General features: G+C 36.4%; 1 protein-coding gene across 4 annotated transcripts in view; it reads left to right on the top strand.

Annotated features, from left to right (window-relative positions):
- BRWD1 (bromodomain and WD repeat domain containing 1) overlaps nucleotides 1–24,283 on the top strand; it is a 64,417-nt gene that overhangs the window by 19,774 nt on the left and 20,360 nt on the right. For 2 of the 4 annotated variants that reach the window (XM_056328789.1, XM_056328788.1), the window contains exons 16-31: nucleotides 980–1,108; nucleotides 2,418–2,643; nucleotides 3,082–3,267; nucleotides 3,989–4,172; nucleotides 5,003–5,093; nucleotides 6,050–6,190; nucleotides 8,201–8,286; nucleotides 9,158–9,353; nucleotides 10,399–10,515; nucleotides 10,656–10,763; nucleotides 11,133–11,257; nucleotides 11,373–11,455; nucleotides 11,924–12,035; nucleotides 17,956–18,017; nucleotides 22,277–22,432; nucleotides 22,710–22,830. In XM_056328789.1, the coding sequence (XP_056184764.1) occupies nucleotides 980–1,108; nucleotides 2,418–2,643; nucleotides 3,082–3,267; nucleotides 3,989–4,172; nucleotides 5,003–5,093; nucleotides 6,050–6,190; nucleotides 8,201–8,286; nucleotides 9,158–9,353; nucleotides 10,399–10,515; nucleotides 10,656–10,763; nucleotides 11,133–11,257; nucleotides 11,373–11,455; nucleotides 11,924–12,035; nucleotides 17,956–18,017; nucleotides 22,277–22,432; nucleotides 22,710–22,830 (2,123 nt within the window). Of the gene's footprint in view, nucleotides 1–979; nucleotides 1,109–2,417; nucleotides 2,644–3,081; nucleotides 3,268–3,988; nucleotides 4,173–5,002; nucleotides 5,094–6,049; nucleotides 6,191–6,989; nucleotides 7,046–8,200; nucleotides 8,287–9,157; nucleotides 9,354–10,398; nucleotides 10,516–10,655; nucleotides 10,764–11,132; nucleotides 11,258–11,372; nucleotides 11,456–11,923; nucleotides 12,036–12,473; nucleotides 12,615–17,955; nucleotides 18,018–22,276; nucleotides 22,433–22,709; nucleotides 22,831–24,283 lie in introns of those variants that run through there. The other 2 variants (XR_008820227.1, XM_056328790.1) reach the window with 2 other exon arrangements.

The raw sequence follows: 24,283 nt of genomic DNA, 5'->3' as shown, positions 1-24,283 counted from the left end.
CTACTTTCCTTAGGCTTCTAAGTTGAATTTGGTCAGGGAGGTCTTGATAAGCTTCTGAGATGTGGTGGATGAATGGTGAGAATTTGCAGTTGAGTGTGAGGTATGGGGGAGCAGAGCAGGACTTTACTTTCATCCTAGGCAGTGTCTGAGCTCTTCAGACTTCACCTGTTGATCAGGACTTCTAGGTCTGTGGGCTGTTGTAAATAGTTGACACCAGGGCTTTTCCACTCTTTGGTATGGAAGATCTTCCACCTCATTCTTAGTAACCATTTTCCTTAATTGAGGTGAGGTGCCATTTAAGAGACTGAAAGGTCCTGGTTTAGACCATCATTTCAAGAGTCTTACAGACAAATATATGTATTCTCAACTGTGTTGGAAGCGATAATATTATTACCATAACAATTAGTGGATTGGTGCAGTTCTTCTTGAGAGCTCCCATTACATTCGTTCCGTTTGACAGCTTATGATTTACACTTTAAACTAGGTTATTTTGTCTGAGGCTTAAGTTGTGGTCCACTGTTCAGATTAATTTTTTAATTTTTTTTTTGCCTGGTTACAGTCAATAGCAAAGTGAGGGCTTTAGCTTTAAGGGTCTCTGTGCTTTTCTTGGAAGTGATTTAACAAAATCTGCAGTTTACTTTTAAGCAGTATACAACAGGTAAAGAACCTCTAAAAGCATTTCTGTATGGTTTTGGTGGTTTTTTGTTGTTGGTTGGTTGGTTAGTTTTTGGGGTTTTTTTTTGTAACAGTAAGTTTCCATACCATTGAGCACATCTTTTAAAACTGTCTGAATCAGGACTGAAATTCACATGTCCAGGGGAAAAGAAATAAACTGAGTTAACGAGGTTATCTGTGCTTTAATGGAGGTGTTTAAGAGGTGCATGACTGCTTTTGACGGAGTAATTATTTTTTGGTGCTGCATTATTGTTTGCTAAAAAAAAAAATGGTCAGATAGTTGAGTTTCTTTCCTTCAATCTAGATTGAAGGCCAAGGACATGGTGCTGTTTTTGACTGCAAATTTTCACCAGATGGACAGCATTTTGCATGTACAGATTCTCATGGACATTTACTGATATTTGGTTTTGGCTGTAGCAGGCCTTATGAAAAGGTAAGTTCAGACTTCTGTTAAACTGTTTAGTCAAGCTTCTAAGTGAAGTAGATTAGTTACACTAATTCCTCTGAAACATCATATGTAAAAAATAGTTTTGTGTAGGTACAGGATCTAAATATAACAAGTTCCTTGATGCCTGAGTTTGCTTTTGCATATGGTCCCGGCACAGCAGGAAAAACCAGTGTCTTAACATTTCCTTGGGAGTCGCTCCCAAGAACTTCTCTGGAATACATTTTCATATTCCGGTCAGCTAATTTGCCTGTTAGTTGTTCAACCTCAAAATTACTTTTATTTCTAATTTCTGAAAATAGTTTAATGTTTGAAGAGTGGAATGTGTGACAGTTTATTGCACTACAAACTGCTTTTTGGTTAATCAGGTAGCATCTTAAGCATAGTTTGCTGGTTTATTTCAGTTATTAGAACTTGCAGTTCTTTAGGCTTGTCCTTATTGAACCCCTAAATCACTTTGAGTTTGATTAAAATACGCAAAAATAAATATCGTTCAACACTGGATTTTGAAATGTTTAAAAATGTGCATGGGATGAATATTTTTTGACTTTATCAGCCTGTTTCGTTTTTTGTTTTGATAAATACATGTGTTTCTGTTTTTTCAAAATAGCTCTCAAAATTGTAGTTCTGCCTATGCTTTTCTTCACTTTCCCCTCAGTTTTTTTTTTTTTAATTTGTAATGGTAATTCTGTGTTTGTCATTTTAAATAGTGGGTGGGTTTTTTGCTCTATATCTTAGCTGAAATTGAAACTTAATTCTCTTCATCTTGCTCATTATTGCTAGGAGCAAAGATTCAGACTGTGATCTAATACCTATGTAACCATTTTCCTTCAGCTGCATGGATTTAACAGACTGTTTCAGTTGCAGAAAAAATTTCTGGTGGTCACTGCATGATTAAGAACAAACTTTACTTTGAGAACTTATGTTGAAATTTAGACAATTATTTCCTTGCATGAAAACCAAGGAAACTTTCTTAATTTTGTGGGGAAAAAATGAAACAGAACGAGATTTAAATATTTTTAACTTCAAGTGTAAAGCAGTGCTTGAAGTGCTTCTGCTTTAAGCTACCTCAGTTTATTGTAAAAGCATTTTGTTGCCTGCAAAAGCACTAAAAATGAGTACTGCAACACCCATACAGGTTAATTGTAGCTATGCATAACTCTTTCTATTGGGAGCTTGCACTTTCTATTAACCTTTAAGGACATTTTAGGTATGTTAGTGTGACTTGTTCTTTTCAGTTCTTTAGAAAACTCTTTTTTTAAAAAAATTATAATATAAAACCTTCATTTCTTTCTAGATTCCTGATCAGATGTTTTTCCACACTGACTATCGGCCACTTATTAGAGACTCTAACAATTACGTCCTAGATGAGCAGACTCAACAAGCACCTCATCTCATGCCCCCTCCCTTCTTAGTAGATGTGGATGGAAACCCTCATCCGACAAAATATCAAAGATTGGTGCCTGGAAGAGAGAATTGTGCAGATGAACATTTGATTCCTCAGCTGGGATATGTAGCAACAAGTAAGAATACTATCACTAAAGACCTGCATCCAGACCTATAGTAATTCTGCATGGGAACAGAGTAGATGTGACATAAGTGATTTAAAAATGCCTTCATTTTCTCACGTGCTAAGTACTTGTGTGTTTATGTTCACTATAGATGCTGAAAGGTCCCACATCAAATATGATTTTAACCAAGCAAAAAAAAATACTATTTGTTGTTCAAATGGATGTCTTAATTATTTTCTGCAGGCACTGACATGTGCATGCTGTGTTTGAGTTGTAGACTCTGCAAATGGCTTGTTTTGAATAAGCAATTGCAATCATCTCAAGAATGGTTTTCATTGTGTTTAGCTGTACAACACATCTCACTGTGATGTAAACAATGAGATTAAGTCATTTTGCTATAGTCAGTTATTTAACAAAACCCATTCATTTTATCTGTATTACACTTGCAAGGTGATGGAGAAGTGGTTGAACAAGTTATAGGCCAACAAACAGTTGATCATGATGAACAAGGCTTGGAGCCCAGCATTCTTGATGACATGATTAGACAATTACAACTACAACAAGATCAAAGAACCGGAGCTGATCAAGAATCTGCTTCAAATGGCCCACAAAATGGGGAAGGAACACCTAGAAGAGGTTAGTGCTTGCTGATAGATTCTTAGGTAATTGTACTATCTCCATTTGGTTATGCTCTGTGAAATATTTCAAACAGTTTTTATCTTCTAATGTTTTGGGTACTAAGATTCCCTTAACATAGTTATACCTGGTTAAGGTCTTCTCATTCATTAAAACACTGCTACTACTGTGATTAAATTACAAAACAGAGCTTTTTACTTTCCTTTTAAAGAGCATTAATTGTATTACTTTTGGAGTGCTACATATTTAATAATATTCGTAGAGTACTCAAGTAACATTTATAGGAGCTACGTTTATTCTCCTCTAAAATTTGCAAAGTATTTTACCACTATTCAAACTGGGTTTCCCTCCCTCTTCTTTACAGATTTAAACCAGGCACTCTTCTGATCTGTGTCCTTGTAGTTTTAATTAAGTAATCTTAGCTCTAGGAAAAGTGCTTTTTAGAACCTCACTAACCTCAGAGCTGCCTGAAATAGTTTGGAAAAGCATTTCCTTTCACTGTATTAAAATAGTAGAAATATTACATTTTAAAAAGTATATGTGTAATCTCACTGTGTTTCTTATGAGACAGATAATTTCCTGAAGGTGGTAACTAGTCATGTACTTAGAATTACGGAGGTTAAAATATGAAAAGTGTTAATTTTTTTTATGTTGTAGTAAGAAGAAACAAGCTTCCAATTCTGTGTAGTCTGGAAAAAATGGTTTTGTTTGTATATTTTAGCTTTTAGAAGGCCAAGTTTCGACATCCAGTCTCCTCCCAATATTGGTCTGCGACGTAGTGGGCAAGTTGAAGGTGTGCGTCAGATGCATCAGAACGCTCCACGAAGTCAGATGGCTACTGAGCGAGACCTTCAGGCTTGGAGACGAAGAGTCGTTGTACCAGAAATACCACCAAGTTTACTCAGGTCTTTAGGCAGCTTATGGGGCTGCGCATATGACTAGAGAGAACACATCATGTTGTTTTTTCTAAATCTAGTGCTCTTAGACCTAAGCTAAAAGAGATCTGTGGTACAGATTGAAGTAGTTCCGTGTTACGGTCAGCTGTCCTTAAAAGCTTTGTATTGTAAAGTCCATTCAATAAAAATAAATGGAAGTTTCTCTAGTTTATTAGGGAATTATTCGCCCATATTTCAGTATTTTAAGTCATCTTAAAGGGAGTTAGCTTACTTGGATTCTTGCCTTATCAAAAATAAAGTGATATAGATTAAATTCATTCTCTTGAAAGAGCTGGGAGAGACTGTGCTTTTGTGAGACACTGTGGCGGTGCTGTTTTATGACCAGAAGCAGCACTGAGCACTTGAAATGCTAAAACAGTTGCTTTCAAAAGTACTATCAGTATGCATCTGTGAAAAGGAGAATTAATATAGGTAGCTAAATATTTCTTTTTAATGGTACAGCCATATGTATGGCCACATCTCTGAAGTTTTTAAAAAACTTCCCCAGTGTTGGCAGGTAGATTGATTGCCAAGGGAAAAATGTGGGTTAAAAATGAGGTTGAAAAGGTTTATGTTCTGATATTTACAAGGAAGACTTTCTTAATATTCATCTTCTTTACTCTGGAAATGAGAGGAATTGAGAATATTCTGGAACTGAGAAATAATAACATCGGAAATTAGTAATGTAATGAAATGAGGTGTTAGGGGGTTTTAAATAGATCTTTAAATAGAATGGATTATTTAACTTTTCAGCATTGTCAAAACAGGTGTAGAATTAGATTTTCATTACTTTCTTGTAGGAAGCAAGAAGAATATCGAATTGCAAAAGGGGAAGAGGAGAGAGATCTTTATGCAACAGAGAAGAAAAAGTCATTTGAGTCATTGGAAAAGGTATGCAGCAGCTTCTAGGAAAATGGGCATTTTGTGCCTAGGGACAAATTGTGGTTTAAAAAATGGAAGGAGACATTTCAGAAGACATGGTCTTCAGAAGTTTCTGCTGATTCAGCTTGCACTTATTGCAGGACAAGGTTTGATGCATTTTTATGAATACCTAGAATTCTTTTTTTTTCTTTTAGTCTTGCCTCCTTCCATCAAAGGTATTTGCTAGTAATTTTAAAAGGCAGGCTTGATTTCAGGCCATTCTGGTTTTACTGCAGTTAAAAGTTTTAAGGACAGTTGTTGCAGGTCCATGCTAAGGCACTAAGGTGCAAGTGAGAATATTCAGGGTCTTGTATTTGAAGAATTGTAGGCTAAATTGCAATTCCCTTGTCATTTTACTTTAGAAGACCAATGTTTTGTCCATGGGGCAACTTTTTCAGACTTACCACATTTTGAATGATTTTTTTCATTGTCTGCTTTTTGGAATGGATCGATAAGAAGGAAAAATTGGTTATTATACTGTTTTTATAAGGTAGTGGCCTGCTCTGCTGTGTCTTGCATTACAAAACAATTTGACAGGAGAATTCTACTGCATGATCCCCTTAACTGGGGGGAGTTGAGGATTTCAGGTCCTCTCAGAACTGCATGTTGTAGGCAGTTAATTCTTGCTTCTGTAAATGTATTTATCAGATAATGTGAATGAATCTGTAGCTTACAGTAGTTTATGAGGATAAATTTCTTAGAACTACTAGATTTTAAATTGGGAACAGCAAATTTAAAAACTGCTGGCTTACAGGAAAATTACTTCTTGTGGAATGGAGTTTTGTGGATCAGGCTGTGATGTGATGTGATAAAGCTGTTTCAGCTTTTATATTGAGCAGTGCTTTTAGCCACCCTTTCACCCCATAAAAGTTTGCTGCATATATGCTTTTATGTAACTTTCTTTTTCACTTCCTATGTAAATTTAGAGTGACTCTGAGTCATCATTAATACAATCTAAGCGTAGACTGCATAGACGGAAATACGCTAGTTACCGAACACGGAATAACATTGAACAACTGGAGTCTTCTGATGAAGAAAGAGATAACTCCTTTGGCTTCATAGAGCAGGTAATTTCAGAGTTCTGTATTGAACTTGAATTCCTCAATAAGTGAAGTTTATGTAAATGTGCCTTTTTTCTCTTAAAACAAACAAGCTGACAAAAAAACCCTTCTCTTATACCAAGGAAGGTATTTCTGTAAGCATCATTATTGTTAGCACTTCTCGAACCTAGTTATCTGTTGCTTTAATAATGGCAATCTTTCCTGTAATTTTATAAATGGCTGAACTATTTTTTCTGAGAATCTTCTAAACTAAATCCACAGTCCAAGACAAAAACCTGATGTACAGTGCTGAGGTTGGTTTAAAGTAAAGTTTGGATTTCAGGTGTGTTTTGCTGTTTCTCTGCAAAACCTTCCCAGATTTGTGCACAGACCTAAAACTGGAAAATGTGAAGCCTGTTAATGTGGTTCTTCCACGGAGTCTCTTTATCTCTGCCAAGTCCTGGCTTGGGGTGCAATGGGACTTTGCAGGAGCTTTTGACTGTTGTGTTATCAGATGCTGTAGACAGCAGTAGGATTGCTTGGACTACATTTATTTTGCCTTTCACACAAGGAAATAGTCTCACACTGGGAAAGGGGGAAGAAGTGGAAAGAGAAGGTCAGATGTATTGGACTAGTCACTTCCTGTGTTAAGGAAGAGTGGTGAACAAAATGAGGGGGTGTTCAGGAGGTAAGATTATTTTGTAAGATGAAGAATAATGTTCTTTGGAAATTGACTCTTCTCCTAGCCTCTTAATAAAGAATTCCTATGTGTTTCAAAACAAATAATCGCATAGATTTAATCGAGTGTTCCTTATTTTGGGAATAGGATGGGAGGAGAGTTGACAGATGACACCAGACAAATTCAAAGCACACGAAGTGCAGGTAGTTATGTGCATTGTCCTGTAAACACTGCATATACTTAAATATTTTTGAGGCAGCGATGTTAGATCTAATAATACCAAAACTAATAATACTGTGAGAAGCCAAGCTGTGATATAAATGGTGGGGTTTTTTTCTTTTAATCCTACAAATGGTAGGGTAAAAGAAAACTGACTTAGTGAGTATTGTCCATCCTGTACACAGGTATGAACAGGTCTTTGGGGGAAGACTATTAAGTTTGTTATTCTGAAAATGACAATCAGTTAGACTAATTCAAACAGTATTAAACTTGAAGTTGCAAGTTTAAATCTTGTTTTCTTTTTTGCTTGACAACATATAACTTGGGACATGAGTAATACATGATACTTAGTCATTTCAGTTATACAAAACACATGTAAAACACAAAGTTAATGTGAATAAATTGGTTAACAGCAATCAGCAAATGACTTCAGTTGTAATATATTTTGATGTATCTTGACTATTTAGTTTTGCATTTAAATATGTGCATGAATAAATCTAATTAGTACTTGGTCAATCGGTTGATACTAAAATCAGAAAAATCACCTCATTCTAACTTGCATAACTAATGAGGGGGGAAAAAAACCAACAAAAGTGCTGAGCCGCTAACAGTATGTAAGTTGTGTGTGAATGGGAGATGTGATAGTTTTCCTTGACCTGTTCCTTGTGCGGTCTTTAAATTCTTCTTTTGCATTCTAGTGAGCTAGATTTTATTGTCTACTTGACATGACCTAACTACAGCATAGTAAGTCTGGAATTTGAAGGAAGCAAAATCAATTGCCACTTTGATAAATGATTTGAACTTAAGACTAGAAAAATGTAGAACTGTCATATGGCAGGGGGATAGAATTGTTGCTTTGTGAAGAGTTGCTACAGCAGGTGGATCCACATCTGGCTAATAAAAAGTGAGTGAATATACAGAAGTTAATGATTAATAGTGCGCTCCTGAGGTTAACAGAGTAAGTTTAAATTGGCTACAGAAGGGAACTACTTTCATTTCCATTTTAACAACTGTTTTTACCAAATTTCTTCCTAACTTGGTAATACGCAGACAGGAATGGAGAATGGGTTTTATGTTTCAAACCATTAAACTATGTGCTTTAAGAAGGTTTGGGATTGACAGCCTATTTTGAAATTCAGGAAGCAGAAGAAAGTGAGGGCTCTGGCTCATCTGATGAAGAGGAAGAGTGGAGAAGTGACAAGAAAAGCAACAGTAATAGTTCTAGGTAAAAGCGAACAAACACATCCCAGCTTCTACTGTAATGAGTTTTACTTGAATTTTGGCAAGTTAAGTTGTATGGAAGTTCTGTTGTGCTTCATATGTAATAACATTTTGTACTGTACTGACATATTGCATTATTTAGTATTCCATTTTAGCAAAGATTTCTGTCTTTTAATGTAGTTTCAAATATTTTTCTTTTTGCTAGATGGCAAGGAGAAACAAGATTTTCTGGAGTGTTTTCTGTAGTGTGTTTTGTTCTGTTGAGTTACTGAGGGGTGGGGGGTTTTGTTTGGTTTGGGATTTTTTTTGCTTTTTTTTTGTTAATAATGCAGCAACAGTCAGTTGCTTGGTCATACAAAAATGGTCGGGGAAAAAATAATTTTCATAAGGTTATAATTTTATTTAGAACTGAAGTTACAGATAACTCTAATCACCTTGCTATGGCTTTTTAGTTCTGAATTCTATAGCAGTACAACTGAAAATTCCTGAGAGAGATAGTTTAAAAAAAAAAAGCAAATGTGTGATTTGTGTAACTGTCTTTAAAGAATTTAAGTAGTGTTTAGCTAGTGTGTTCTTCAGGGAGGGCTCTTAACTGGTCGAGAATTTCATTGCACAATTTTCTTAAGTAAAATTACTGATTTTAGAATTCACCAGACTTAGTTTTTTGGGAACACAGTAATTCAAAGCACTTTTTAAAAAAACCCTTATGTTAAATGTTAAGTGAAGTGTTACAACAGGTTGAAGTAATTTCAGTTCTTTTAATAGTACTTTCAACAGCAATCTAGATCTACAGATATTTGTCTAAGAGAATTCAGCATTCTGAAAAATTGACGACTTGGTTTTATATTTTCCTTGACCCCATCCACTATGGACAGTGATTCTTCAAGTAGATACTCTGACTGGATCGCTGATGCAGGCATTAATTTACAACCTCCTGTACGGACTTCTCGACGGAAAGCTATCAGATATTGCAGTACTTCTGAAGATGAAGTATTAGCAGGGAAATCATCTCCTCCAAAGAGAAGAAGAAGAAAAAGGAGGAAAAAACCCAAACCAAAAAAGCAGGAGGAGGTACAGTTAATTTCTTCTACTTGCCCTTTAGTAAATTTCTCTCTTCTAAGTTTTTAGACGTCTTCACAGGAAACTGTTAAAAGTAATTATTCCTGCCATTGGACAAGAATATTGGTATCACTACATACAGTGTACCCTTCATTAATTTAGGACTATTCCAAATGCAAGGTATCTGCTGATTTGTATGGAGGAATCTACATTCCAAATGGAAGTAATTTTCACTTTTCAAATAAAATGGGTTCTCAAGGTTGCTGGTCTCAAAGGGGAAATGTGATTATTAAATAACTGTTCAGAATACTAGACTAATACCCTGTTAAACTGTCTGGTTTTAAGTAATGTTTTTTTAAAAACTTAAGGGAGGTAGTCACTGTCTTTGTGGTGGCCATTTATATTTGGGTTGAATTTTTAATTCTTCATAAGCTACAATAATTAGTTGTCTTTAGGTTACTGAAATTTTTAAGTTTAATTTAAATAATTATCCTTTTTGAAGTTAAATTCGTTATTTTTTGCTGTTTTCCACCATAAAGGGACAAACATTATTTTTATTTTTATTTTTTTTTTTAAGTGCTTGGGGTTATTTTGGTATGTTTTTCTCTCCGTCCTTTCACTTCCTTCTAAGTATTCTTAAAATGGTATTTTTGGAACTGTTTTTATATGGACATTTACTGTGCAATATCTCTCATAATTTTTCATCATCAAATAGTTTCTTACAGCTTGATAGATTTTTAATTGGGCACTGAGACTGCTGTCTAAATTATAAAACTGTGTTTCTCTTAAGACCTGCATAATACAGGTCTGTATTTAATAATAAGACCTTGCTTACTCAAATCTTCATATAGGAAAGGAATGCTTAATATTAGTATACAAATACAGTTAGAACTTGAGCAAAGCCTTGGAGGAATTTTGCTAATATATTTTTGGAAATGTAGTTTAGTGTTGTATAAGTTAAGCTTTTGTCTGCTGAATTAAAATGAATTTAGTTGTTTCGATGTCAGGTCAGCCATATGTCTGTTATTACTAATTTTGCTGTCTATTAAATGTGAAGGCTAATGCTGCAACACAGCCAGTAAACTTGGAATTGTCTTATGATTGCCATCCTCCTGTTTGGATAACAGACACAGCTCTTCGAAGATCCCCTTTTGTTCCTCAGATGGGCGACGAGGTAAGTATATGGATTAAGATCTTTAAACGCTTGTGTTACCCTAGATGATTATGGTTTCCAAATAGAGGAAAACATTTAAACATTTACTCTTTGTGTGCTTTGTTGTTGTGAATTTTTTTTGGTTTCTTTTTTCTTTTTAGGTAATATATTTCAGACAAGGACATGAAGCTTACATTGAAGCGGTTAGAAGAAATAACATTTATGAACTGAACCCACACAAGGAGCCATGGAGAAAAGTAGTCCTTAGGGTAGGTCTGCACTGAAGATACTGTGGGTTCAACACTAGTAGTCTGTGAATGAAGAATTGTATTACATTGTTTGCAAAATGTTGATTTGTGAGGTCATGCTGTTTCCTTATGGAAACAATATGGGAAGATGTCTTCAGTTACCAAAGTGTCTTTGGAGTTACCTGTGGGAAGCCCGAATATAAATACCGGTGTTAAAACTGCCAAGTGTGACAGACTGTCTTCCATTGAGATTTCAAATACAGTTTTAATATTTTTGGCTTTTTTTGCATGTGGTAGAATTCATGTGCTTGGCTAACTAATGTTGTATTAATAGTTCTGTGCATAGTCCAGAAGGTGATAATTGCTGAAACTGTTTGTTCTTACCTGTAGGACCAGGAATTAGTAAAAATTGTTGGAATTAGATATGAAATCGGTCCTCCCACGTTGTGTTGCCTCAAGCTTGCTTTTATAGATCATGCCACTGGAAAACATACAGACAAATCCTTTTCCATCAGGTATGTGCATCTTTATTTTTCTGAAAAGTATTAAAAAAATACGGGTTTTTTTAAGCTTCTTACTAAAGCCCTAAGGCACACACGAGAGGGATTTTTAAAATTTTTTTTTATCTAGGTACCACGATATGCCAGATGTTATTGACTTCCTTATATTACGTCAGTTTTATGATGAGGCACGGCAAAGGAACTGGCAAGCATGTAAGTATGTTTTCTAGGTTTTTGAATAGACTAAATGATTTTGAAATCAAAAATTTGTCCTTGGCTAGTTGCTGAATATGCTAGATGCTACTTCAGAGAGCTCTCTGATAGGTACGGTCCCTTTGCCCATTAGAAATTTGAGCTTACTAACTGGTGTAACTAATCATTTTGGAGGGATTAACATAGATCTAAGATACAGTCTTCAAAACGCGTATCTTCAAAACGCGTTTTTCTTCAAAACACTGGACTGTAGCATTCACTTATGTTGTAGCTAAGTTGCAAACTTACTTAGATTTTAGCACTTCAATTTTTTTTGGCACAATAAGTTGTCTCATCTCTTACTGCATATCAGTGCATTTAGAACTTCAAACTGAAATAAACTGATCAGAAGTTCTTCTAATTGTATGTAGAAGCAGCATAATTAACTTTTCTTGGTAGAATGTCTACACAGACTTTTATTTGCTCTAGCCGATAGGTTCCGATCCATTATTGATGATGCATGGTGGTTTGGAACAGTGTTGGGACAAGAACCATATCAGTCTCAGTATCCAGATAGTCACTTTCAGTGCTACAGTGTTAAGTAAGTATAAAAAGCTTTTACACTTCTAATGGTAGTAGTGTGGGTTGCCTCTTACATAGCTGGCTCTTTGGTATGAGAAAGTATAAATTAGTCAAATGGTTTTACTGGTTGTATTATCACTGCTTAATGGCTTCAAGTTGCTAATCTAGCACAACATGAACATTTAATAATTCGTGGCAACTTCTTAGTGAATAGTAATATGGTAAAAGAAGTTCTTTTACATTTTACATAAGACCTCTTTCACATTTTGCAAATCACTTTGTGACGACTAGTGTTGAATCTCTTCCATAAAGCAAGCAATGCAATTTCCAGTGCACGTAAATTATTATTCCTCATTGACAATTGGCTTTGAATGGGGCATGCTGAATCTCTTCTGTTGTTGCTGACATCATGATCCTTATGCTCTAAGTTCTCACACTACTGTCTTTCACATTATAGTCCACAGGAGCGAGTATACGTATAAGATGATCTCATGCTATCACTTGTGACTCCTGTAGAGGATGTTTCCAAACGTTGCTCTCTCTTCATGCTTGACACATGAATGTGAAGACAGAACTTGAGTCTCTTCACTGCCTACTGGTATTCTGTCATATTCCCTACTGTGTAGATCCCACTTGCAATTTCACCTTTTGATTTCCTCTTTGGGTGATACTCTGCTAGATAACTGGCAAGTGATGTGACCCTGTGTTACCTGTAACAGACAAATCCCTTTGACCAGTCTACTTGTCAGAGATAATACTGCCTGGACGAAGGCATATAATATCAAGTACCTTGTTCAAAACATGGCACATTGAGCAAATCAAGGGTATTTGAGTAGAAAAAAATAACTGCTTAAACACGAAAAGCCCAGAGCATCTGAGTCAGACTGGTAACAAGACAGTTGGACTCCTACGTTCTTTATCCAAGGTGTGTTCTGAAAACTGATTCCCTACTATCCCCCCATGATAGTTTGATGTTAGTGGCATTTTTGAGCACCTTCTTTCATACCAACAAAGAGGTCCTTTGAAAGGTGAGCAAAGATAGCTCTGGAGCCTCAGCCTTCAGAATGAGGATATTGTCCTTGTCCTGTTCAAGCTGTCTGGAATGGTTCTGGGATCTTGCTTGCTTTGGATTCCCCCAGCAAGGGAGGACTGTAAGCAGAATATACAGTGGATACATAACACTCCTATTTCCATCATGACCAGAGAATCTTCCCATGTCTCTTATAGTATATTTGATATTCAGAGTTTCATTGTTGGAGAGCTTTGTATGTTTTTTTTCACTCAGAGGCTTTTGAACCTGTCGCTCATCCCAAAGAGAGGAAGTACTTGTAGCTAATAGACAATTCTATAAGACTGCCAAGATTGTGCTGCATATTTTGGGTCCATGTCTCATCTACTTTACTTGTCATCTATCCCATTTATTTTCCTTAGTGGGAAGGTGTAAGGAACTTCCAGATTGAAGTTCTTGCCTGTATGCTTTTGGCAAGTGAATTTTCACTTTTGCTTCGACAGCTATGCTTAGCAAATTGGCATTCTTGATGTGCTGTAAATAAAAGCGGTATCAACAAAACAACAAATAAGTCTCCGCAACAGATCATCTGACCACAAGGATTTCATGTTCCTGACAGTGATAAAGCTAGGACTGCTCCACACATAAAGGATCTGTTAGTATGTGCAAATACTTGGTTTTTCTTTCTGCTAGTTGCTTAATCACCCACAATAAGAAAGTACGTACAGACAAAAAAACTGAAATCCAGGCTATCAGTACACTGACTTCTTGCCCTCATTTCATTTGCATTTGGACTCTTATATAAAGAGAGGGTCTTGACAAACTAAAATGGTGCTGGGTGTTTACTGACGTCTTACTCATGTCCCAGGCATGAGGGATAGTACACTTGAAGCATACCTCCTGCAGGTATTATAGGTGTAAAAATATATGAGTTACTGGCTAGTACATTTTCCCTTGTTCTGTAAAATCATGTATAGACTAAATTCCATTGAGTCCAGATACCACTATGTATATACTACTGAATCTTATTTCAAAACACTAAATTTTATGTTAGCTCAAACTGTTTTATATGCTCCCATGGAGTGTATGTACATGGAAGGTGTGTAACCTTCCACATGTTATACCTTTCATATGTTTTGTTATGTTACCAGGAGTAAGTTTAGATGGGGGTTTTGGTTGTTTTCTTGGCTATTTCCAAATCAAGTTGCCAGTTATGAATACAGCTGATTTCCTAGACTCCTTTCTTCTGTGAACACTAAAGGATATTTGAGGTTTTTAATGGACCAGCCTTTAACAGAGGAAAGTCTAGAGCTGCTTTGAAATTAGTTTAATAATTGAGTAGGTAAGCAATGCAGTGCTCTTTAAAGACCACTTTCAAAATAGCTTTTTAAAGATTTGTGCTGCTTTTGTAGAGAATGTGACTCTTCTATCTTAACTATCTTCTAGAGAAGATTCCTAAGATACGTATATGAAAATGTCTGGAGTGTTTTGCAGGTATAGTTATGTTTTGTGACTTGGCTGGGTCATTAGTTCTTTCTCAAGTCATGTCTGCCCAAGAATCTGCATATGATTCAGCAGCAGTAGCTTCATAATTTGCATCCATATGCTTTATACATTGGATGCAAAAAGATTTTCAAATACACTTCATCTTGCATCTGTTTAAGCAGAGGAAAGAACAACATAAACAGAAGTGGTTGTGACTGTCTTGGAAAAACTGCAATATGCTGTCTCTCTTCTTCACTCAGGATTTGGGTTATGGTGCTTTTGCTAATCCAGCTGAGTTTGAGCATCTGCAATTGTTCTTTGCCATGTCTGAGACAAAGAGCTTTATTAGAATAGAACTGCTTTTTTTTTTTTTCAATACCAGAAACAACCCTTGAAAGTTGGCTTCAAAACACTCAGTGATGGAGAGTGTGGGAAACCACATTTGAATGCGAAGGGAAGTAATTGCCATGTAACTTCACACTATCACAGAATGGTCAGGGTTGGAAGGGACCTCTGGAGATCATTTAGTCTAACGACCTGTTGAACCAGGTCCACCTAGATCAGGTTGAACAGTTGTGTCCAGGCCAGTCTTGAATGTCTACAGTGAAGGGAATGTTCATAACTGAATTACTTATTGGTAACCAGGTTGTCACACGCTTAGGAATCCTCTCAAACTGTCACCATCACTGTTGTATAGATAGTATATAAATAGAAGATGTGCTAGTTGAATGTTTTGTTATTTTATTGGCTGGACAAAAATAGGTATTTGTGTAGAAGCAGCTTTATATAGTATTAAGTTGCATTACCTGTATGAATGGAGCTTAGGCAGAACTTAATGGGGCTTAAGCTGTACTAAACTGTATTGGTGTCTTACATGCAATATTATGAAGTAGTACATACATTTGTTAATACCAACAACTGAAGTATTGTATATTAACTGGAGAGGAAAACGAAACAGATCAATCTTCAGAGCTTTCAGAACTCTCTTAGTTCGTAAATATCAAACAGGTTGAATTTGCATGGATCCAGGTTTTCCTAAGTTGATGGGTAATCCAAAATAATGGAGAAGTGCTCCTGCCTGAGCAGAGTTTAGTTATAAAGTATTGTAAGGATGATCATCTCAATTTTCAGTTTGTTTGAAATAAATACCAGGGAGTTATTAGACCAAATATCTATGTTTATTAAGCCATAAGAAGTAGATGGCATTCACCCAGGCATTCAAAGAACTTTGATACAAATCTCCTGGCAAAGTTGCAAACTGTCCTACAGTTGGACCCTGTACTAGAGTACTGGCAGATTGCTGTTGTAACTGGCCAACAGAAAAGGCTCTGGAGGGAAATTGGTGAACTGTAGACTAATATATTTGACTTTAGTTTCTGGTATGTGCCTATAATAAAAAATAATGCTGTTGAGCATAAAGATGAACTCAGCTGTAGGAAAGAGACAGCACTTCATCTGTACAGGGAAGTTCTGTCTCTACCCCTTTTGAAGTTCTGTGACTCTGTTAGTAAGCATATGAATAAAGTGGGCAGCATATATCTGGATTTTTTTGTTGAGAAGCGCTTGACAGGGTTTCTCTTGGAGATGTTAAAGAAACTAAGACTGCATAGGATTATAGCACATACTTCTAGGTGTTGCATATTGGTTGAAGGATAGGGAGGGTGCAAAAGAGTGGTTCTTAACAATCATATTTCAGGCTGTAGTAGTGGGCTCCCTCACAAACTGGTGCTGGGACAGCTTTACTCAGTGTCCTTCTAAGCCTCTTGGAGGGCTTGCACGGTGAAATATCCAAATACCACAAGTAATTTCAGGTAGTAGTCAACCACTATTATAAAGGCGAGGACTTCCAGAAGGACCTCATAAAACTGAATGGGTAAAAAGTGCCAGACAGTTGTCAGAACAGATGTATATTAGGTAGGATATCTGAGGGAACAATGGTCTTATTTATGCTTATATGATATTGAGCTTGTTAGTTGATTCCGCTGAAGACAGAAATGCTGAGGTAGTCATTGAGAGCTCTCCACATGCCAGCTGTGTGCGCAGTGGCAGCTACAAAAACCATCAAGGTGTTGGCCACAATCAGAAAGGGTATCAAGGACAAAACAGTATTGCTCGCTGCTTTCTAGCAGTGTGGTGTGCTGATGTCTTGATGCGTTTTATGTCTTGGCATCTAAAGGAAGACATAATGGCTTTGGGAGAGGTACAGGGCAACTAAAATTATTAAGAGCATGTAGCAGATGCTTTGTGGGTTAAGACTAAGAAAAACGTGACTCTTCAGATGGAAGAGAAGGGTGAAAGGGGTTGTTTCATAGCTGACAAAATCATAAAGGTGGTAGGCAGGATGAATAGAGAATTGCTCTTCACCACATTCAGTAATGACAGAACTGGAGGTACATGTTAAAATTTGTGTGAGATTTGTTTAAAAGAGTTTGGGTTTGTTTTTTTTAACATTGGGGGTAATGAACTTTGGAAATGTATTTACACAGGAGGTTGTGGAAACAGGAATAGCAGGTTCAAAAAGGTATTGTACAAAAATAAAACAGATCCTAAAGGACGTAGGTTGGGATGTATTCACAAACCTTCCTCAGGGAATACAGTGGCCAGGAATGCTGGAAGTACAAGTAGAATGGACTTGTACCAGGATCATACACTCTCCGTAAACAGCATCTCCCAATAATAGTTTCAAAGACACAAATTACTAGTCTAGCTGGACCAGTAGGCTGTTGAGCTGATCAAGTCAGCATTTCCTACCCTTGAAATACCAAAATTCATTGCTATTTATGTTATTAAAAACATGTAAAAATCTGCCTAAAAGTGGTAGGATTTGGAGAGATCTCAAAATGATATTCATATCTAATACTTAAGCATCAGAGTGAATATCAGTACTGTACTATCAGTATCAACTGTGCTTGCCTTGGCTTCCTCTTGGCCCTTACTTAACTTTAGATTCTTTATTTTATATTTACTCTTTTATTTGTCTTAATGTAGCATACCTTATAAAATGAAATGTTAATATACCAAGTACCTCACTCACGGTTCTTCCTTTCTCTGAAACGTTCCAGACTTGGGCAACTACTGTTGTGGTTAGCAAAGAAATTCTGTGTGTTTTTTCTCATATCCTCCCCTTGATGTTATCTTATTTTTCCAAATATATGGCTTATTTTTCTTTGCAACTTCTTGATACAGGCTTTGTAGAATTGATTTTTATATTGGGTAAGTTGCATATAGCCAAAATCAGGAGCACAGTTTTAATTTGAAATTCATTATAAGGAATGTTTATTTTTTGCACTGTGATAGCTGATGGCTAGCTAATGTTTTTGTTTATATGCATGTTTATACAGTGTATCTTATTGATACCTAAAACAAGCTGTGATTTAAATATGCTTGGAGCGAATACTTCTGAGTCACAATAACTTTATTATTTTTTTTTAACTTGGTGTATCAGATGGGACAACGGTGAAATTGAAAAGCTTAGCCCATGGGACATGGAACCAGTTCCTGATAATGGTAGGTAGAAACTCACTTAACAGTTTAATGTGTTTTTCCCTCTTTCCAGTTCCTTCAACTCATGCAGATAGCAGACCTTATACAATTCCTGTCTTTCTTGCCACTAAGTCTTCTGCGTACAGTATCCATTGTGCATATCTACTTAACAGGTGGAACTTATATGGTAATAGTTGTCCTTTAAATTATAAAGAATGTCAGCAGGGTGTTCCTGTGTGTTTAGGCAAGCAAGTTCTTAAAGACAGTCTTACTTCAGACTTGGTGAGATACTTTGAATATACCTATATTGTTTTCCTTTGCATCTTCCAGAGCAATTTTGAAGGAAATACTTAAGAAGTGTAGCTCAGGCTTATGGAATAAAACCTGCTGCTTCCAAATGTCAAGTTTCAAGAACATCTCAAGTTTCAAAAGCTAGTTTAATACATTACAGTATAGGTGGGTGGGGAAAGAATATGTATAGAATAATTTCCAGTCAGCAAATACTTGCATATTGTTTAAACCCAGCAATTTATAAAATTTGTGGTCAAATCAAAATTAACTGTAAATGAAGAAGTTGCATTCCTTGTTTTTCTTACTTGATTCAGTTTTCCAGTGCTTGTCAGTATACTAGCTGGGTGAGGGGAGGAAAGTTTGTGAAATACTGAGAGAGTAGTTACTGAATAAGCTGTCAAAAAGGTAACTAATTTTCTTAATAAACTTTGCTAGGAGTTAACTTGTTTCCCATACACCAGAAAGGCTATGTTTTTTCGTAAATACAGGTATATTGTACACATGCGGCTGTTCTCAGTAGCCACCTGACTGTCTAATCTTTGAAGTTTTAGCTGGCTGTTTCAGTCATACCTTGTGGTGACAAAATCTGCAAAACAGTCTGAAATCAATACAAAATTGAAATCTTTATACATTCTAGTTTACAGAAAACAAGTAATCAGCAGGATTTTGTTTTTACACATGCACAGATTCAAATTGAAACATTTAATTTTCTCACTACCACCATCTGTCTCCTCACATACAGAAGCTTTTCTTACTCATCATGAACTGGTTAATGCTTCCCATGTATGTTGTTGAGAGACAGTCATATTATTAGAGGCTCACAGGTCTTGCATGTGAAGTTAAGTCAGGATTTATTTTGTTAATAGGGCAAACTGTATCAATTTCTTCTGAACACTGTATACTATGGTTTAAGTCGCTGTTTATATCAATGTATTAGTTATCACTACATCTTCCTGTGGATTGAAATACAGAGAATAGTGGTCTCAACCACTTAAGTTTGATAGCACAAAGGAACTAGAATTCTTGAAATTGCTACACTGGGAATGTAATCACAGAGGCATCCTACAAACACTAATTTAAATCTGGGTAGTATCGCATGTGTAAATCATCATTTACTGGCAGTATCAGAGGTAAATTTTAATTTCTTTGATCTAAGTTATTACTTTGCTATATTAAGAGCTTAAGGTTTGATTGATCTGAGAAGCTGCGACTTTACCATAGGAAAACTGGGAAGGTGACACAAAAAAAACCCCCACAAAACCAAAACTAAAAGCTAGTATGTCTTTTTTTGTGGACAAGGTCAAAGAATTGAGACCAGAACAGGTCAAGGATAAGTACCACAGCAGCCATTAGGGTAAAGGAAGAACAAAAATTGTCCAAAGACAATCCAGAACTCCTTATTTTCTATGTTTCCAGGCAGAAAATGGCACTGTGTAGAGAAGTAAAGCTCTCACAGAAAGTTTTTGTGCCTTTATAGAAAGCATTATTATGTTAACAATTAAACCTCAAATCCCTTTCTTTCTTTCTTTCTTTCTTTCTTCAATTGAATGACTTACAGATGTAAGTCATTGATGTACCTTGCATTTGCCACTCTTCTTTCAAAATGTTTCTACAGTTTACAGTAGATGTATGGGAGAAGAACAGCACTGAAGTTGGACTAACTGGCAGGTCACAACTTTTAATTTCTTACCTTTTGTATCCTGCAAGCATAAGTTTTGTCTCATGGCTATCAAGATACAATATCGCATGTCAAGCTCTTGTCTTGTCAGGGACAATGCTGTAGAGACCAGGAAAAGGTGGTGCATACGGACCTGACAGTTCCGTTTTCAGCAGCCTGCTTACTAAACCATTGTTGGTGTGTAATGGCTGTTGTGTATATAAACTGCCTCTACCTGTACTGTAAGCACTGCAACCCTCCTTCTGCGGGTTCAGCTTTATGGGACCCATATGCATATGGTCATACTGTAGAGAGAGATGTATAACATGCCAGGGGTTATGACAAGTCCTCTGTGTCACATGCACCAGGGTGCTGCAAAGAACACAAAGCAGAGATCTTTACATGTTTGTTGGGAAGGACAGAGTTTTGTTTTTTTCTATCTGTCATTCTGCTTTACTTGTTAACTCCTGCAGGAGAAAATCCCTCTTGAGCACTTATGCAGCAGAGTACCAGATAACCATGTTGAGTTCTTGACACAACCCTGTGTAGGTGTAGAAGCATTACTTGGTGCTTTCTGTTTGTGTTGTCTTCAGGAAGTTGCAGAACTTGTTTTGGCTCAAAGATAAGTTAGAAGGATCATCTGAGTGAGTCACCTCTGTCCCTTCAGCTTTTCTTAGTACCTTTTTGTTTTTTATCCATTTGCTTCTTGAAAAACTGCTTCATCTTTAGTACTATTTCAATGGATTACAAATACTGTTAGGGTTCCATCAACACAATAATGAGCAGAAGACTAGAAATTACTTTGGGTTATGTCCTGGTTTTGGCTGAGATGGATTTAGTTTTCTTCTCAGTAGCTGGCACAGTGCTGTGTTTTGGATTCAGTATGAGAATAACGTTGAAAACACGCTGGTGTTTTTAGTTGTTTAGTATATAAACGGAGGACTTGGCTAGGTGGGGCCAATCACTGCTTAGGGACTGGCTGGGCATCATTCAGCGGGTGGTGGTGAGCAATTGTATTGTGCGTCACGTGGGTTTTGGATTTTATCCCCTTCTCTTTCCATTATTATTATATTATTATTTTATTTCAGTTATTAAATTGTTCTTACCTCAACCCTTGAATTTTACCACCTTCTCCAATTCTACTCCCTGTCCTGCTGGCAGGGCAGGCAGGGGTGGATGCTGAGCAAGTGGCTGCATGGTATTTAGTTGCCAGCCAGGGTTAAACCATGACAGGCTGAGACCAACACTGTTCCGCTGAAGGAAAAAAATACTCTTTTTCATAAACTTAGAAGATCCCTCACTAAAGCTAGTTGTTTTTTTTCTCTACAGTAGTTCTAGCTGAAATGTATTTTAGAATTTGTATGTAACATACTCATGGATTACAGTTACTGTTACACTGACAAGGACCCTATTCTCTTTCTTGCTTTCATTTTTAATGGGCAGACTCTCGGAAGCTAATGGAAGTTATTACTGTTAGTTTCTAGCTATAAACCTACATGCTTTATACAGTTGAATTAATCTGCTAACAACAAATTATTTATCTGCTAATTCCAGTTGTCCTAATTAGTACAAAGAAGTGATCTTGCTTACCCACAGTGTCTGATGAGGAATGTTCACATGCTTGTTCCTTTTCAAGTGCTCAAATGAAATGAAGAACTCTGGGAACTTCGCTTATGTAAAACAACGGAAATGCAGCAACTGCAGACATACTAAAAACAATCTGGAGTTGAGGGGGGAAAGATACCCCAGTCATTCTGCACTGGCCAGATTGCATTAGTCTTTGGAAGCGTGACTCTTTCCACAGAACCGTGCCTCACAGCTTTATATTTTTACTAATTCTTAGTGCTTTGAAACAATCTGCCATGTTCAAAACAAACGTTTTTTTTAAATGTCCAAAAGAACAGTTGTTAATGTCAGGAGCAATGTCACAAAGTATGTTGCCTATCTTGCTCATTTTTGAAGGCTTGGGGCACGAATTTGCTCACTAAAACTAAGTTATGATCTTGTGAAGTTTCAGGCGTGCATTTAAACTGAAAGCATACAGACAGTTCTTCTGATTTTACGTCCTTTTAAGTCTAGTGCTTAGATGAAGAGAGGAAAGAGTCTTCAGGAAACTCAGATCTGCAGACAAGGCAAATAAAAGATGTCTTTGCTGTTTATGCACTTTGTGTACTTTTTTTTCCCCATAGTCATAGCATTAAGCTCCACTTTAAGGCAAGAATTTTTTTGTCAGTTATGAGCATATGAGTACTTAATTAGCGTGAGTATGTAACAATTTATCTTGGTTTTTTGTGTTCTCACTTGTTACCCTTTCCTGTTTGCTATCACTCTTCAGTTGATCAGCCTGAAGAATTAGGAGCTAGTGTTTCTGTGACTTTCGAAGAGGTGGAGAAGCTACTGTATAAACCCCAAGAAGGGGAGTGGGGGATGAAATCTCGTGATGAAGCATGCGAGCGGATTATCAGTGGTATAGATCAGCTTCTGACACTCGGTGAGCATGTAATCTACCCTTTAGGTATTTTTCTTCTAACATTACATTTATAACCAGCTCTCTGGAATATCCGTGGCATCCTTTAAAATTCCCTGTGATGGAAGTACTGTAATTCATACATTTTTATGTGCAGTTCTTTCTGTCTGTACTGAGGTTTTTTAATTCTTACACATCATTGGTTTTATCAAGAATAACTATACAAGGCAATTGAACACCTGGCTCAACTGTCATATGCATACAAGCCTTGAAATAGTTTAATCTTGCTGTTTCTTAACAGACATTTCAGCAGCTTTTGCCGGTCCAGTTGACCTGTGTACATATCCCAAGTACTGTACCGTGATTGCTTATCCAACAGACCTGAACACTATTCGGACAAGGCTGGCTAACCGATTTTACAGGTTTGTATTAGCAGTGGAAACAAGGGAGAATGTGGCCTTGAGTTTGTCTGTTGTGAGAGGATTAAACTTTTGTAGTAAGAACAGTTATTCTTTTTACAAACACTCTGAAAACCAATAGCCTGGTGCCTGAACTGAGCATTCGTAGTGTTCTGTAGCAGGGCTCTGATGCTTGATAACTGCAACATTATATTGATTTTTATTATTAAGGTTTTTAGTTAAGGAAATTGATTTCAGCATATATTGGTACTGTTTTCAGAGTTGCAATAAGCAGTGACATTCTTTCTTTGAGAAATGTGCTATTTAAGATTAGTAAATACTAAAAAAAGATATTTGAAGCTAATTCAATGCTGAAGACTTAATTCAGTTTTTGAAGTACTGTACCTCAGTTACTTTGAATTTGAAGAGGTTTAAACTCTTAAGCGCTTAATACTTTCAGAAATGGCCTTAAACACAGAGCTGAAATGTTAAATATTACCACCAGTATTTTAGATTATAGAAAATTATGGTAGAGAAAGAGGGAAGAAACTGTATAGTTCTGGTTTGCTGGATCCACTGGGTATCCAATAGCTCTAAAAGAAATTTCAGGATGTTCTTCATCTGGACTTGAATTCAGTGTGTTTTCCTCCTATGTAAGACTTGAAGTAATGCCTTGGAAAATAGTTTGAAATTCTGTAGGTAGAGAGCTGCAAACTTGGGGCATCTGTTTCACAGCTACAAGAAATTGGTAAAATGGATGATGAAATTGCATAGTTGTGCTAGCTCATTTCTATCAAGTTACAATTTTAATTTGTAGCAGTTTCTATAAATCTGTCATCTTACAGAGGGCACTGCTTAAACTGCTCAGTTGGCCTCAAAGCAAGGTATTTGAGGGAAGACAGAAAAAAAACATCATGGCTGTCTTTTAAAAATGTAATTGGACTAAGCTTATTGCCACTCTCTTAATTGTTTGTGCCTTTGTTTATTAGTTAAGATTAATTACTAAGATAACTACGGAACTTGTGTTCCATTTGACAGGGCCTTGTGACAAGCTTCTGATGTTTCCAGAATAAATGTTACAGTTTACGGTGGTGGTTAAATAGTACTTTTTCCCCTCCTTTTGAAGGAGGTCAAATGTAAGCTTTTTAATGCATACATTTTTAAGGCATCTAGGAAATCCACAGTCCTCAGTATTATTTCAGTGATGTTTTATAATTTAATGGTAACAAATGCTAGTGCTTACTTGGCTAGTTTTATTAATGGAATTTCAAGAATGAAACCAAAGTATGCTAGAATTTCACAAACTTTCTGAAGATGAATTATCAACGAGTTGGAAAACGAGTGAGCAAAGATGTGCATTGTTGGTTTTCCTTCCTTGAGTGAATATCTGTATACATATATGCATATCAGTTTTGCATGTGAATGAGAAGTTTGAGACTGGTCTAATGAGATTTAAAACAAAGGACATATATCTTAA

Source organism: Falco biarmicus, chromosome 2 (genome assembly GCF_023638135.1).
Source record: "Falco biarmicus isolate bFalBia1 chromosome 2, bFalBia1.pri, whole genome shotgun sequence".
Taxonomy (NCBI): domain Eukaryota; kingdom Metazoa; phylum Chordata; class Aves; order Falconiformes; family Falconidae; genus Falco; species Falco biarmicus.
This window is presented reverse-complemented; position numbering and strand designations above follow the sequence as displayed.